Here is a 17,596-nt window from a genome sequence, read left to right as displayed (position 1 = left end):
TTTTGTCAATCCTGTGTAGACAATATATGTGCAAGATGACGCAAGACTGGTGGTCATATTTGCTACAGTCATAATTAGTACATACAATACTTTCTTATCACGTTCGGTGCTTTAACATAGAGATAGGCTGAGAACAGTAAAAATTCAAGCAATTCAAAAGTCGATCATCTCGAAAATGATTAAGCCAGATCTGTTTTTGATTATTTGCCTTGCAGCTCAAATTTAGCACATGCATCCGCAGTAAGATAAATACCAACATTTTTCAAAACCCTAAGTCAAAATGAACTGGATTTTATTAAAATATCAAAATGCAAATATAAATTACCATATTCTATATAAAAATATACAAAATGTTGTTGATTTAAGCTGCATTATGGAGACACTTATTGTGAAATGCCTAATGAATTGATATTATTATTATGCATTCATTTGGCAGCTTTCCTCGTCCCACCGTGGGTAATACAATCGTCCCAGTCTGGCCAGAACTCCGCCTTCATCCGTTCACAGTATGCAATCAAATTGGGATATTCTGTAATAATGATATAACTTTATAATTTTTTGAAAAATCATAAATATTTAAAGTAAATAATCAACATATACAAGTCAGAACGATTAATTACTTTTGTGTCAGCAATGGTAAGTTCAAAATATTTTGGACATTATGCCAAAACAGTTCGTCAAACATGTAAATGTGGACTGAATTTATTCTTATAATTCAGCTTACAAAGAGCTAGCTTTATGACAGAATTTTGCACTGAAAAAATGATCATTATAATTAGAAACTATTTGGACAATAGTAACAGTTGTATTAGTTTTCCCCCCAGATATTTAATTACAATAGTACATGTTACAAAACAATGTTCACATGAATTTGTAGTATTAAATATACAAGAAATATAAAAGCAATAGTAGTACATGTAGTAATAGCACCTATTATATCAGTCAAAGTATCATATATACATGTAAATGGAAAGTTACAAAATGAAAATTCTACATTGTTTTGAAAATACTAGGAATTCTTCATTTTTCAAAACGCTCATGGTGAAATGTGTCACCTTTGGGAACATAGCTTCCCCCCCCCCCAAAAAAAACAAAACAACAAAAAACAAAAAAACAGGGAGGTAAAATATAGACTCTGTGATGACGATGGACCTACCTCCCCACAAAGAGTTAACGCTTTTCAGTACAAGCTTCACTTCATTATTTTTGTAAAAAAAAATACTACAGTTTTTATAGTCATCTAAGTATGAAGCACAATTTTTATGTTGACATGCAGTGCTTTCGTAGAACATCTTGGTCACTATTAATGCTTACTTTTTTTGATTGATTGATGCTCTTTGCCAAATGCAACATGACATTTATCACACACATTTTAAACAACTTCCCTGCAAAATACTAACTTTTGTACAACTTCTCTCCTGCACCTCCAAAGCTGTGCCAGTGAATCTGAGATAACATTCCAAACACTGCACAATCGGTCTGACTGGCTTGTTCACCCAGCATGAACTTCTTCTTGCCTGCAAACGTTATCTGATAGTTACTTATGAGACTTCAATGAATATATATGTACATTCACCTTAACAAGACTTTGGACCATTGGTATAATTTAATTATCTACCTCTTTGTCCCTTTCAAAAAAGATAAAAATGTTGCTGTTCTCTTAAAAGCAAACTATGCAAAGATTACCTAATCGCAGCTTTAGAGTCGGACAAGGCTTGCTGATTGCTATAACTATAACTGAATGACTGACAACGCTTGCGCAACCCAAAGTTCAAGGGCTCTTTAAGGCAGTAAATACATGTACAATGGATATATTTGCAGCAGGCCAATTCATGTAATCAGTTTCTTATTTAATATTTTCTATCAAATTGTTGAATATGTTGAATATATGTCATTTCTTGTTATTACATGTACGTCATGATCTACTGCACAATAGAATTTTATTTAAAATTGATCAGCTTGCACCATTTAAAAAAAAATAGTTATTATATATTGTACTTGAACATCAATTTTTCACGAACAAATAGATGAAATATTGACATAATCATCAAATGATGATTACGTTTTTTCTATATATTGATGTGATTTTATTTTATTCCCGCTCTTAAAATATGCCAGTTTATGCTTTGATACAGTTAAAGCTTATAATGAAGTACTACTATCTATAACCTAAACACTGATTTGATAATAACGAGAAAGGAACATTTATACCACCCCCCCCCCTCCAAAAAAGGTGTAAAGGATGATACCCAGGAACTTCGACAAGGCCTGTAGATCTTCATCCATCACTTGCATCACCTCTTCCTCGGTGTGTCTGCCTACCCCCTGTGCGTAACTCTGTTTCTTTACCATGTTTCCGACTATACGGAAAAAAATCCATGGAACCTTCATGTGTTTTTTGACATCAATCCCATGCTCGGGGTCAAAAACCCAGCGTCGTAAAGCAACTGTCCTATAAAGAGAAAGACATCATTGGATGCTAAACATGTCACGTGATACAATATTTTTTTTATTTCAAATGTCATGGCATTAGTTATTATGATTGTGCAATGTTCCGTGACAATGTCTAGAAGCCAACTATATAAATAATAGTGTTTATCGTCTTAACTATTCCTTTGAACATCTATTAAACCAATACTGGAATCTGGTCCACGAAAGTGGAAAGAAGGAGTGGGAAACCCGGACACCTTTCCGGGGAAAATCTTTCCCTTTATGATCTATGCCCGAATCTGATTCAAATTTATTGTTTTAATTATTTCCCGGCCATATATCCAAATTAAATTATTATATTTTCCTCTACCTTTATAACAATCATTCGTGTATTTCACGTCCGACTGGTGAAAAAGAAACCAAAAGAAAAAAAATGTAGGCATTAAACTATTATACCCAAAAGTATCGAATTGTTTACATAATAATTATCTAAATCCATTTTCATATAATAAGACGCTTTAACCAGTGAAATATACAAGTTATTTCCCATATATCTTCAAAATTTTTATTTTTTCTCACACCTTTCCCCTATATTCTATAATCAAAAATACTTCAATATTTCTCACAAAACTTTCTACTAATACTGCATAAGCAAGCGTGCACCGTCTTCGCTAACCATCTTTCTCTTACCAATACAAATGTTCATCAACCATCCTTTGGATGGCTCTTCCTGCCCCAATTTCTTCATCAGAGAAGTTCTTGTCCATGTCAATGTTGAATATTTTGTTTATAAACTGGATACAGAATTCTGAGTCTGCTACTTCTTGTCCATTGTATTCTATCCAAGTCATTTTCCCTTTTGAACTTTTGTTCCTGGCACTATCATTCTCAGTCTTAAAACAATATTTTGATTTTTTATTTTAATTGTTATTATGTCATAAATTTGGAAACATCATTGAGTTAAAATCGAAAATTGAAATGTTCATGGCTTGACCTAAATTGGTACGTTCCTTGATGCTATTCTTCAAGAAAGAATGACTAATATTTCATCAAAAAGCTGCGTATCCTATTTGTGTGGAGGAGTTATTGCAAAAAAGTAGCTAGCTAGAGCAGTAAAGAAAATATTATCGTATTATACAGTAGGTACAATCATGTGTTCCCATCATGTGTATGTGATGAATAACAAGTATACTGGAAAATTATGGATGGTTAACAAACAGATTACCATAAATGGAACTTTTGTCATCCGTAAATAGGTCTCCAGCTTCACGGCAAACGGGGTAAGGCTTGGTGCATACGGTCCTCGGCCGACATTGTGATGAATGACAGTGTTCGGGGGATAAGTCTTCCTAAAAAGTAGGTCATTTTGACAAATCTTAGGGGGGCAGGATGTTGCAATGTAAAAGCATTTTTCAATGATATTTTTTTTCTTTTTTTTTCCATTGAAATTAAGATGTCATCTACAACATAAATAATTTTGTGGCCACAATCGTCCTTTGCAGAGGAGATATTTTGACATGAATTACCCCCTTTCCCATCATTTCTAGCCAAGAGGTTTAGGTCCATTCCGTTTATGAGGAGCAGAGTTGACGAAAACCCTTTGCCAGCGAAGATGTCATATTCTGACATCATGATTTTTATGACAGTTTTAATTTTCTGAAATAATTCATTAATTTAATGGAATTGATGTGCAAATTTTATTTCATAACTTTAAGAACTGAAATACATTTGAAAATTAAATACAAGATTGGTCTTTTTACATAGCACTATCATAATTTTAAGAAATACTCTGTCTGATAAATTTAAGACTTTAGTTTTGGAGCTTTTTTATTCTAAAATTAAACAGAATCTTATAACACAAAAAACTCAATGAAACTTTCTATGAAATTTCATATATCTATGCATCATAACATTTCATTTCAGGCATTATGACATTTTGTGACATTTTCTGTTTTGAAACATCAAAAAGTACTACATTCTTTGGCTTTATTATCAACAGTTATAGAATAATAATAAAAATATATCTATAATATCTATATTTATATTAACCACATATAAATTATTATATCTACATTTTAAAAGTTAAAACATTAAAATTGCCAAGGTTATGCATTTTTAATTAGAAAATTTAACATGAAACTACTGATCAGAATATTTCAGCATACTAAAAAGAAAATAAAGCTGCTAGGTATATATATATATATATATATATATATATATATATATATATATATATATATATATATATATATATATAGTATGCTTTAACGTGATGGTTATGCTAGGTATGTGTATAATAATAGATATTGCGGTAATTTCCCTGTCAATTAAGCCATATTTCAATGAAAAAATGATGTACAAAATTGTTTACAAAACAAACGACAAAAAAATGGCATCATGTGATTTCGCCTCATATTAAAATTTACGTCGAGGCAGTGATGACTGTATTACGAGTTTGACATTGCTTTTAATAAATGTCATAATGTTTGGTAAATCAAAAATATGTGTACATTTTGTCAACTAAAATTTTTGAAGTTTGTTTTGTTTACATCGATGCATAACATGCGGGTTGAATAAACCCAAACATTTGGGGAACGAAACCAAATGGTTCCCTTTTCTAAACATTTCCATCATGCATTTGGATTGGGTTTTTTGTATGCCCATAAAGAAATTATTTAATTTACTTTGAATATTTCTAACTTTGAAAGGAGACCAAATCTGTTGGTGTAAAAAGGCGAAGTTTTTAAGATAAATGGTTTGTTTGGAAAATCATTGGATACTGTTAAGCCGAATAAATGGACCATATAGCTTTAACAATTATGATTTTGAAGCACAAATTAAAATGAACTAAAATAAAGAAGTGTTCTTTATCTAAAAACTATACAAACTATTCAATCAGCTTGACTTAAACAAGGTTTCATCAGTAAGTTTTACTATAAATTTATAATAACTGTCAAGTGATTAACAAACGTCACGTGATCAACGTTCTGTCTCCCCTTTTGTCGCCAAAGCTCTACAATAACATGTAATTGTTATAATCCACTCCGTTTATAAAGTTGTCATATCATTTTAACTGTAGTAAACAATGACAAAGATGCCCGAATCACTACACCTTATAACTTTTTCAAACAAGCATACAATTTTTTTGGTGAAAGATAACATGATATTTAAGAAGTATGTAAGGCAAATAGACGAAAAGATATCCAATTTTGAATTAAAAATTTATAATTCAAAAAATTGATTCAGTAAATATATACAAACCCAAGGCGGATTTGAATTCGTTATCTGTGGTTCACAAGCTTACTACTTGAACAATTGAGCTATGGTGATCTTTAACAGATACGGTTAACAACACTTTAAATCGCCATGTTGTAACTTAGTGTCATAAAAGGTATAGGCCTTGATGTAGTGAGGTACTCCAAGAATGGGAAATCATTCTTTAAGTATTGTGAGGCGATCGAATACGGTCGGGGTTGATCAGATCTAATAAAAGCGTTTTATCATAGATTTGATCACTCCCGACCGTATTTGATCAACTCATTATGCTCAAAGAATGATGCCTTATTACTGATATTTAAATAATTTTCAAAAATTGTTATAGTCTGTCCCAAGTTATTGCTTCCATCGCTTTTTGATGATTTTTAATAAAATTACACATACCTGTGAAGAAATACAATTGAAATCGTTAAAAGGGAATATATCCAAGATATCTTCATTGAACAATTATTCCTTTCCACTCAGAAAAATTCACAGGAACGAAAACAGATTCCTTACGGAGATTTATAATGGGGAATGTTTACATCTTTTCTCCATTCGGAATACACTCGTAATACATTGCGCAATTTTTAACGTTATCATCCGGGCTTATTAATGGCTGTTGCAATGCAAAATCTCCGTAGTCTTTCAATTTCGGGATGTGTATTGAAACCTGAAGCGGTAGAGGGGGCGTTTCAAAACAGATAATCTGGACATTTTTTATATTAGTGGATGAACGTAGTTTGAGCACAAAGGTATTTACTATCATTGAAATATCAAGCAAAAAGTGGTGGAAGCAAAAACTCGGGACAGAGTATAGATTGAATATTAAATAAATTACATTTCTACGTTGTTTATATTTTGTGTAATTATGATAACCCCGCTTGTGTCCCACGTCACGTCATTTGCGTCATTTTTGACATGTATTGGACTATACGTTACAAATCTGATTCGCAGTGTTGACAAAGACAAAAAAAAAATAACACGAGGAACAAGGAACCATTCTTTGAATATAATGAAGTGATAATTAAGGTAGAGGCATGATCCAATCTATTTAAAAAATATTGACACAAGTAGGGGCCTTATTGAAAGACGACAAATAAAATATCCTAAAATGGCGCTCCATACATGATCAGATACCTCTATCGACTGGAAACAAATTGACGAAAACTGACTGAGCGAGTGAGACACTTTTTTTGCACTCTCGAGTCACCATAAGAGGTAAGTATGCAAAGCGACAACAAAAATTCCTTCACCCGTGAAAGATTTTCCAAATAAAGAGTGTGCATGACATTTTGAACCATGGAATAATGTTATTTTTTGTCGTCAATAAACTTTATAAGTAAATACGTGGTTACATTGGTACATTATAATAAATTTAAAACGTAAATTTTTAATATTTAGCAATATTTTTTTGTTTTACTTTTACGAGACACCTTTTGTAAAGATGGAGATATTACATCATATACATTATATTCGTTCTATATACTTACTTTACTTTCTTCTTTCTCCTTCTGATTACCGTGACTAATATTATCCCCATTGTGGCAGTTATGAAAACCTCTTTACAATGGGTTTTTAAGAACTTCTGGATCCAGTTCATGGACTCCATCTTGAGCCGCGGTTATATGTTTACCACAAATCAACAAAATAAAACTGGCAGCGTGAGGTTATGGAAGCGTATTCGAGTTATAATTCACTGACTGTCATATCTATAAAGCTGAGTCAGGGCACTGTATTTAACACGTTTTAAATAAATATTCTCATTTTCCACTTTCTTGTTTGCATGGAATATATATTGTATAAGCATAAACACTGATGGTTTGTAATGCCTAAAGTGAATGAAGTTTGGAAAAATAAACAAACGATAGGACAAACATTCCTACTTTCTTAATCATTTGACAGTGTCATAACTTAAAAAACCTATATCACTATTATTCATGTAGCGATCATAAAATTTGACATGTAATTACTTTGTAGAAACTCACGTTACTATATTGTTCATAGATTTGACCTGTTTTTGTTATCTTCTGAAGTCTTTTTAAGAGTTACTTTAACAATGTAAATATGTAAAACTTTTTCTCGGTGCTTTACAAACAACATGCATACTTGAGTAATTACATGTGATAGTTCACAGAAAGTTTTGTGTGGTGGTTTGCTGTCAACAACTTTTATCAATACACAGATGGGCCCCAAGGTTAAATTCTGGGAACTTTTTGGCCATTGAAATGTCAATGATGTTGTTTAAATAAATAATGCTTTGAACGATAGATCCAATGTATATTTTTTTTATTTATCATTCAAGTACCGTTTTTTGCAGTTATAAAGTTTGAGAAAAAATCCTATATTCTGTTTTAATATAATTTGGTTTTTTTTATCAATACTTTTATGATTCTACACCCTACATAAAGACACAAACCAATCGACCAATCAGCGAGAGGTTGGTACTGGGAAATATTTTTGTGCAGCTAACTTTTTGGGGGAAATCACGCTAAAATAAATTGATAATGTAATGATGATACTTGTTTAAACCAAGTTTAACTTAAGTGAAACAAGAAACACAACTTCAACTTTGTTCTATTTCAAGGTTTAGTCTGGACTTGAACTTCCACTCGGGTTTTATTTATATTTGTTTGAAAAAATATATCAAAATTTTAACCCGTTCCTACATAAAGCAATATATACAGTCGCGTGCCATAAATGAGTTCGCAAAATGGCCGCCGTAACATACTTTTTTCTGTAAGGTAGATTTAAAAAAGAAAATAAAGCCTATTTTCTACGATAACCAGAATCAAAAAATCGTCCGGTGATTCTCCAAATTTTTTACTGTTTTTGCCGATGTTATTTTTTGAGTTATCTCCCTTTGTTAAACAATTATCGTCTGCAAACCGACATGGCGCCCAAGCGGAGAAAAAATAGGGGAAGGCAGAAACAAATCGTCATACAGATGTCAGATGTTGGATATTTTAATGTCTTAAACTGGAAGGATGATCGGAATATACAGCAAAAACTGTGAGGTAAAGTTTTAAATACTAAAGATCGGAATAAGGCTAAAATTGTAACTCGAAGTAAAAGTTGTTGAAAAAAGGGCACCGCTAGATGACCGAATGCCGTTTTAGAGCCCCAAAAACTAACAGAAAATATGCTTTTAAGAACTGAAAAGCTTGATTTACTGCAAGATCAGAGTCTATGGTGTTGAATAAAACCGTAATCAGACTGCTTCTCATCGGTCGTTGTTCGGCACTTTACAAATCGCCGATAGTTTGTCCAAAAAAAGATAACACGAATTCTATGTCCAATTAAATCGTAAAGGAACACAATATCAACGCAATTTTGGGCATACATAACGTTCAGACATTAATATCATTAAACCATAGGAAATATATTGATTACACAAGTACAAAGGTCAAAAAATGAAACCCGAATTTTTTGTGACCTAGGAAGAGTTGTTGTTTACATTTCGAGTAGTCTCCCGTTTTATTCAATACAAAGCCTGTACATCGCTAAACCTGGAAAATTCTATGATTAATTCACTCCCAAGGATATAATACACAGTAACATATATGTCTGTTAAGTCATTTTTACTTAGTGTTATAAATAATTGGTCCAAAAAATTCAGCTGATGACGAGACCTACGTAAACGTCGGCTATTTTGCGAACTCATTTATGGCCAACCACTGTAGCTCTAAGTGTTCTAATGCATTTTTCACAGGTCATAATTATTTAGAAGCTGTTCTCGTCCAACCTTCGGTTATACATTCGTTCCAGTCAGGCCAAAACTTTGCCTTCATCCGTTCACAGTATGCGCTCAAATTGGGATATTCTGTAAAATAAAAAATATTATTTTATCATTATATTTAACAATTTTGTTCATTTTCTTCTTATGAAAATTTCCATTGGTTATCCACTCTGCTAGCTTTTTATACTTTAATTAATTTGTAAATCTTCTTCGCAAACATCACACTTATTTCAAACATCACACTTACTTTTGCACATCTTCTCTGCTGTTATTAAACACTTCGCTTACATTAAACACTTACTTTTGTACAACGTCTCTCCTGTACCTCCAAAGCTATGCCAGTGAATCTGAGATAACATTCCAAACACGGCACAATCAGTCTGACTGGCTTGTTCACCCAACATGAACTTTTTCATACCTAAAAACAAAATCAACAAGTTGAACATTTTGCATGGATCGATAAATAGATATCATTTTTGAAATATTTAATTTTTAGTAAATTGTCTTATAATAAATGTTTATGAGAGGGGGCCCAAATTTCATTTGCATACACTTGCAAAGAGTAACACAAGTAATTCCAAGATGTCGTTATGTCTCTATAAAGATTGTAAAATCCACGAAAGAAGATCGTCTTGTCATATAAGACTTAGATTTTCACAATATTTCAAAAACGTGGAATCATTTTTAATCATTATTTTCAGGTCTTGTAATAAATTGACCATAATTACTCCCTCAAATACCGATTAAGTAACTCAATCATACAGTCACATAATTTTCCCTCGGCATCATTGCCTATAGTTTAAATGATAATACCCAAAAACTTTGACAAGGCCATAAGATCTTCATCCATCACTTGCAGCACCTCTTCCTCGCTGTGTCTTCCTACTCCCTGTGCGTAGCTCTGCTTCTTCACCAAGTTTCCAACCATATAGAACATTGGCCATGGAATATTCAGAAATTTTCTGACATCAATTCCGTGCTTGGGGTCATAAACCCATCGTTGTAAAGCAACTGTCCTGTCAAATAAACTATAGTCATCAAATACCAGTATCTTTTTTTATTTTGATAATTAATAGTTCATTTCTACCACGTTATAGTACCAAGGTAACTGTATCGGTGTAGTGACAGTCTCTTTTCGAAGTAACCAAATTTAACAAGCTTATTATCCTTTCTATCATGTTTAATATTCTTTTTTTCTCTTATTAGTTGATCTCGAGGTGATCTTCTATACTTTTCTATTTCACAAATTAAAGGTAAACTATTCTTGTCTGCCTTATGGTTTGCACCCCCTCCCCCCCCCCCCCCCCCCCAACCATCATCTTAATTGTACGATGAACAAATAATAGCCTTTAAGCAATGAATCACTATATTTTGTATCAAGACAACCGAACGGTGTATCCCTATATGTAATTCTTAATTTTTTCGTTAGAATTTAGCAAATTATCAAAATCGAGTTTTTTACTTACTCGAAAATTGTCCAAACAGTGAAGTTTTTTTTCCCTATTCGAAGATAAGTAAATTGTTGATATGCAAAATTAGATTTTATTTAAAGTAAAAACCGTCACAAACAATTTTATTGATAAGACAATTGTCTTAGAACTTCTCTAATTGAAACTGTGAACTGTCCCTAAAATTCACGAAAACTAATGCTCGGAAACTAATGCATTACTATTCATACTCCCATTTATCTTTCTTCTATATCTATGTTTGACATACAATACCGATATGCCAACAACATTTATTTTCTCTATTCATCCATTTTTAACTTTTATCTCTTCCTTATTCATCATCTACTTCCTTATTCATCATCTTCTTCCTTACCAGTGTAAGTGTTCATCCACCATCCTTTGGATTGCTCTACCTGCCCCGATTTCCTCATCAGAAAAGTTTTTATCCAGATCAATGTTGAATGTTTTGTTTATAAACTGGATACAGAATTCCGAGTCTGCTACTTCTTGCCCATTGTATTCTATCCAGGTCAATTTCCCTTTAGAACTTCTGTTGGTCACACTATCATTTTCATTCTTGAAATGAAAATTTCAGTTTGATGAATGTCAGTTAAACGTTCAAAGAGTTGTCAAAATTTTGTAAATCCGTGGCAACATTAATCGGGATAAAGATTTATTGATAATAATTGTTTAAAGATTAAGGAATCATTCTTTGAGTATTATTAGTTTCATTTAGCGCTGATATTAGAACGTGATCAAATCCAATAATATGATAGATTTGATCACGTAACGGCGGTAACATTTATCCCATAATATTCAAAGAATGATTCATTTTAATAGCTATATCACGTTAAGCACAGGTAAATATTAAATTACTGACATTTAAACTATTTTTTTAATTTCATTTAATTTTGAAAACCCCGCTTGTGCTCAGAACGTCATTTGCGTCATTAATGAGCTGTGTTGGACTATACGTTACAAAGAAAGTCATAGTTTATCAGTCAAAGACACTGAAAAAGTATAATATTAAATATTATACACATTGTAGTGAATGGAACGTTTATAATACTTCGTTTTTTCTCTTTTTCTGTTTCGCGTTTGCGCTCAACGTTCGCTCACCGTTCACCTTTTATAATCGCACTCACCAGATTCCGTTCAAAGTGTGCTCACCTTGCACTCAGAGTGCGCCCACCGTTCGCTCAGCGTGCGCTCATCGTTTAATCACCGTTCATGTAGGAAAGTACTGTATATTTATTGCTATACCGGTATTATGAACACAACATAAGCAACACACCTGAGTTGTTTTGTTTCCATTCGTCCGAAGTGTTAAAGGGGCATGGTCACGATTTTGCTCAAATTCTATATTTCTATTTTACCATTTAGATTGCCGAAGGATGCATTTATAATGATCACATGAAATGTAATAGTTAGTCGTAGAGTTATAATCAAGATCGGAGCTCACAATGTCCTGTAAACAAGGCTCATGCACTGTTATTGTTAACCAGTAAGATATTGGTTAAGATACCAGTAAAAAATCTATTTTAAGCTATATATTTATATTCTTTTTCCTTTTAAGCATATATAAACAGTTCCTTACCTTTATCACAATCATTTTAGGGCTAAAGCAGGAATTTTTACCTCAACATCCAGTTTGTAAACAAAAGCTTTGTTTACACAGCACAGGATTGTAACCTATGTAACCCGCTTATAACTCAATAAATGACACTCACATTTTGGTTGCCTATTGAAAATGCCTTACAGAAGCATTGTTAACATTAAAAGCAGAAAAATAATTTTTGAGCGAAGTCGTGCCCCTTTAAATCTGGTATTCCCATTTCGCTCTGGTAACCTCAGGGGTAAAATAAGACGAGACGGGAATATGTATAAGCAAATGAGTAGTTTTGCGTTTAAATGTTATGAAGAAAAAGCTGATATTAAGTTTAAATTAGATATTTACCACCAAGAACGCCAAGTGAAATACACAAGCAACATCATATTTAAATATATATATTATCGGGGGGGGGGGTGTTGTTGTAATTTGAAACCTACATGTATACCAACGCAGTTGTATGAATGTAGACACTATGACCTAGTCTTTTACTAAAATGTTTGAAAAGTAAATTATAATAATCTTGTTAATACAATACAAAAACAGTTATTAACCATGTAAAAGGATATGAACTTCTGCGATTACTTTACCCCCAAATTCCATTAAATATCCATTTAATTTTGTAAACCACAAAATATTGCATGTTATATAACTATAAAGAAACACTCGGATCAAAGTAGACAGTCAGCTACTGTATGATTATGTTATATTTATTACATGTACCAAATATGGGACTTTTGCCATCCGTAAGTAGGTCTCCAGCTTCACTGCAAACGGCGTTATACTTGGAGCATAAGGTCCTCGGCCGATCTGGTGGTGAATGATGGTGTTAGACGGGTACGCCTTTCTGAAATGTAGGTCATTGACAATAAGAAATGGATGTTGTTGTTTGTTGAGTTGTGTTTAAAGGTAATGAAAACTGAGTTATCCTTTTTAGCTCACCTGAGCTGAAAGCTCAAGTGAGCTATTCTGATCACATTTTGTCCGTCGTCCGTCTGTCCGTCTGTCCGTCTGTCTGTCCGTCTGTCTGTCCGTCTGTAAACTTTTTACATTTTGAACTTCTTCTCTAAACCGCTTATCCAATTTCAACCAAATTTGGCACAAAGCATCCTTATGTGAGGGCGAATATAAATTGCAAAAATAAAAGTCCGATCTGTATTCAAAGCGGAGAAAACCTTGAAACTGTAGAAAAAGGGGGGTGCATTTTTAAAAATCTTCTTCTCAAGAACTACTGATTCCAATTCAACGTAGTTTAGCATAAATTATCCTTATGGGAAGGATAATATAAATTGCAAATATTAAGTGCTAATTCTGTTTCAAATCTGAGTTATTACGAAAATAATAATAAAGGAAATGCGTGTTTCAATCAGTTTAATAGCTTCGGGTTCGGCATCCGGTAATCCGGCATCCGGTGAAATGGGTAGGCAAGACTTGGTCTGGGCAAAACAAAGATTGGCAGTTATTAATCTGCCAATCTCATTAAAATTTCAGGATTTTTGATGGACTAGTATATTTGTATTCGCTGTAAATATTGCTGCAAAATAATGCGTCTTTGGAATTGACGATTGCCGATCTGCCCCGGCTTTTATTTTGCCACGGCCCGGGTTTGCATACCCATTTTACCTAGACTCGTATTCCATACTTCTAAAACGAGGTTCTTTGTTTAAAGCAGCCATGACATTATACGAAAAAGGGTCGATCTGACTATGATGAATTTGCTTGTTGTGCAACAGTTCGCGTATGAAGGGAAATTTTTGAAACATGCAAAATATATTGTTGCCGATTTTGTGAAGTAAATTGAGGCTAAATATTTCAATGCGTTGACAGTTTTCACACATGACGTTGGTGTTAGCTTGTTCCGATTTTCGTTTCGTTTTCATTATTTCTGCTTGTAACCTGGGAACTATCGTCTGTATTATTTCGTGATTTTTACGTATCAAATCAAACAGAGACTTTGGTAAATCAAACAGTTAACTGTTTACCTGCGCAAATTAAGCAAAATCTGATGTATCAAAAAATAATGAAATACAATTCATTCTATCGGTAATTCGATCGGCATTATCTTTTGCGTAATGGTAGATTAGTGCAATAGGTTTTGTTGCGATGCTCGGCATTTTCTCGAGTTTATTCAGTTTAATTAAAGTTTGACATTGCTGACGGAAATATGTAGGTATATACATGTATATATATGATTCATTTCGAAAAAATAAATTGTGTTCTTTATTTGTTATAGTGAATGTTTCTTGTGTTTAATTGTTTTCAATTTCTATTTACTAACCATATTTGAGTGTTAAGATTCAAATTATAAGCAAGATACAGAGATTTGCTCACAATTCTATGTTTGTACACAGATCTTAAAAATTAAAGAATAAAAAAGTAAAAAATTTGTCAATATTTATTAAGAAAATTTTCAAAGTCTGTTCGTTCAGAAACCAACTTTAACATCTTATTGTATTGTAAACTTAACATTTTTTCGTCATTATTACTCCTACTGTACATGTGATCCTTCACTGTGTTTGTGTACATTTGTATAAACTGATTTTGAACCTCAAATACCAGTGAACTGGTCTTGAGTGAATAAAAGAATATAAAATCTAAGGCCATTCTTTTTTTCCATTTTAAATGCTGAATAGGAAATACCAAGTTAAAAATCATAAGCTGAATGTAATAAACTCATGTGAACAAAATATGAATCAAACCTAGGCGAACTGTGAGCTCTGTATCTTGCTTATAATTCTACAATTGACGCTGAAATTTTGGTTGAACATTAGAAAATATGAATTAGAGTATGTTAAATACTTGTACAAACAAAATAAAAGAATGATACTTAGTAATCTGTATATATCTACTCTCTTGGGCCCTCTCTTTATACAATAAATAATGTGAAATCTACATCAATTTTGATACACAGACATTCACACACAATTTTCAGACACGAGTAAATAAAAAACGACATCTTTAAAACAGTTTCCATATTTCTGACACATTTCTGTTGCGGGGATAAAGTAATTATCGCTATTCCTAAGAATATCACAGCGGAAAATTATCCTGGTTTGTACGCGAAGTAAATAACAGTCATTTAATTATAATGGAGAAGACAAATAAAATTTTTGAATGTTTTTAATTTGAGGAATTGAGCACATTGAGGTACAATTTTCTTCTTCACATCTATACATGTAGGATTTTTAAAATAAAAAACAATAACTATTATTTTTTTTAATACAATAACTAGTAAGTACTGAGTAGTTGATGAAAAAAATGTACCTATATGCTCTCATATATTTTGATCGCTTTACAAAGTGGGGGGGGGGGGGGGCAGAACGAAAATATAGGGATTTGGAAGTTAAAAACTTAACAGTATACCTCTACCAAATGTTTAGTTTTATATCTTGCGTAGAAATTTCTTATTCTGGTAAAAAATAGTATTTCATGAAGGTACAATGTCAAAGATTACATGTATACAAAAAAAGTGTAAAATTCGAATACTTTACAATATTTATTTTTTGTTTTTCTACCGAGGGACCATATGGCACAATATCTTTTGAACGCCCATTGTTGCTCAGGTGAGCGATGTGGCCCGATGGGCCTCTTGTCATCATTACTCAGGTGTTCATTTATGCTTCTGAAACAACAATAGATCTAACACGGCGGAACATAGATCGTTAGACATGTTATAGTCGATTATGTAATAGTCGTTTATAAATAGGATGTCATGGTCATATTTTTTTTTACCTTTTGCTCGCCGATCATGCAAGTACGCGTTGTTCTAAATTTGAAAGTTAATGCTGTGGCATAACTCAAGATTTACTATTAACTTGATCTTTTAAAGTGTAATAGGAATTCCAGACACTGCATTGTAAACCGAAAGAATGAACTCGGGATCTTAGTTTAGTTAAGAAATGGAGCATTGTCAAATGTAATGGAATTGCTAAGGGAGAAAGAAGCACACGGCGAATTTAAAAGCAATTTTTGCTTAAAAATTATATTTACACAAAACATTATTAAGTCTTAAAATGTATATTGTAAAAAGGCCTAAAAATAAATAACTTATTTGACGTAATTTAATAGGTATTAATTGAAAACATATTTAAAGAAAGTAATATCATACAACACATCTAAAACTTTTCGTAGTTTGAAATTATTCGACTCTACTTACTTTATTCGATTCTTCTGCCTTTTCCTTATTACAATTATTAAAACTATCCCCATTGTTGCAGCTACAAAGATTTCTCCTCTATGAATATTCAAAAAAGTCTTAATGGACACCATTTTAAGTTCCAGATAATAATCGCCTCTGACTTAACTTTATGGGACTATGGAAGCGTTTTCGCATCATAAATTGCTAGTTTTTATATGAAAAACTAGATGATAAAAATATTGGGGAGGGTAGCCCCTATCCCCCCCGCCCCAATTTAACTTTCCCGTTTGATAATACAATGTATAGAGGATACTACCAATCTGTTGTGGTATTAAAATGTATGAAATTTAATTAAAAAAAATGCTAGTGTATGCATATTATTTGCATTTTTCTTTAAACCAAAGTATCTCGTTCTACAGTTTCCGTCATCGTGTAGTTTAGTCAAACTGCGTTCCTGGGCCCCCGTTCTGGAAAATGAATTCTTTCGATCAAAACTAAAATCGCATCAAAATTTTCCATTTTATTTATTAACTTTTTTGTTTTAACCAAAGATATCGAAGTCCCATCCAAGGTATGAATATCTACCCGCGATGCATTTTGAACCCGTCCTACACTTTTCGCCAAGACATTAATTAGTCAAACCGCGTTCTTGGTTACCCCGTTATGGAAAGTTCTATTGCATTCTTTTGCTAAAGGTCGCGCTTTGCTAGCTTCTATCCATTAAAACTAAAATCGCTCACTCAAGAAACGAATTGACTTATTTCATTTCTTCAACCTTTGTCAAATTTTAACTTCTATGTGTAATTCAGGTAAGTTCCTAATAAATATATTCATTGTTTACGTAATCATTCGATATTATTTCATTGCAAGCATATATTTTGATGTCAACTACCCCTGACTTTGATCCGCCAAAGCGTGTCCACTACCTTACTCTCATCAAAAACCTACTTTCATTTTCGATAAACAAGCCCGAAATA

The 17,596-nt window shown here is 32.5% G+C and overlaps 2 protein-coding genes across 2 annotated transcripts; both read right to left on the bottom strand.

The window, feature by feature from the left end:
* Positions 1-275: 275 nt before the first annotated feature.
* Positions 276-7,820, bottom strand: LOC128192978 (failed axon connections homolog). The gene is made up of 6 exons (XM_052866121.1): positions 7,179-7,820; positions 3,656-3,779; positions 3,121-3,323; positions 2,250-2,452; positions 1,401-1,517; positions 276-529 (listed from the first exon to the last, which is right to left on the bottom strand). The coding sequence occupies exons 1-6, from the start codon at positions 7,295-7,297 to the stop codon at positions 426-428; spliced, it is 870 nt and encodes a 289-aa protein (XP_052722081.1). The 5' UTR covers positions 7,298-7,820; the 3' UTR covers positions 276-425.
* Positions 7,821-7,957: 137 nt separating this feature from the next.
* Positions 7,958-16,808, bottom strand: LOC128192979 (failed axon connections homolog). Its single transcript, XM_052866122.1, has 6 exons — positions 16,638-16,808; positions 13,205-13,328; positions 11,246-11,448; positions 10,238-10,440; positions 9,726-9,842; positions 7,958-9,508 (listed from the first exon to the last, which is right to left on the bottom strand). The coding sequence occupies exons 1-6, from the start codon at positions 16,748-16,750 to the stop codon at positions 9,405-9,407; spliced, it is 864 nt and encodes a 287-aa protein (XP_052722082.1). The 5' UTR covers positions 16,751-16,808; the 3' UTR covers positions 7,958-9,404.
* Positions 16,809-17,596: the final 788 nt, after the last annotated feature.

Source organism: Crassostrea angulata, chromosome 7 (assembly GCF_025612915.1).
Source record: "Crassostrea angulata isolate pt1a10 chromosome 7, ASM2561291v2, whole genome shotgun sequence".
In the NCBI taxonomy this organism is placed as follows: Eukaryota; Metazoa; Mollusca; class Bivalvia; order Ostreida; family Ostreidae; genus Magallana; species Magallana angulata.
This window is presented reverse-complemented; position numbering and strand designations above follow the sequence as displayed.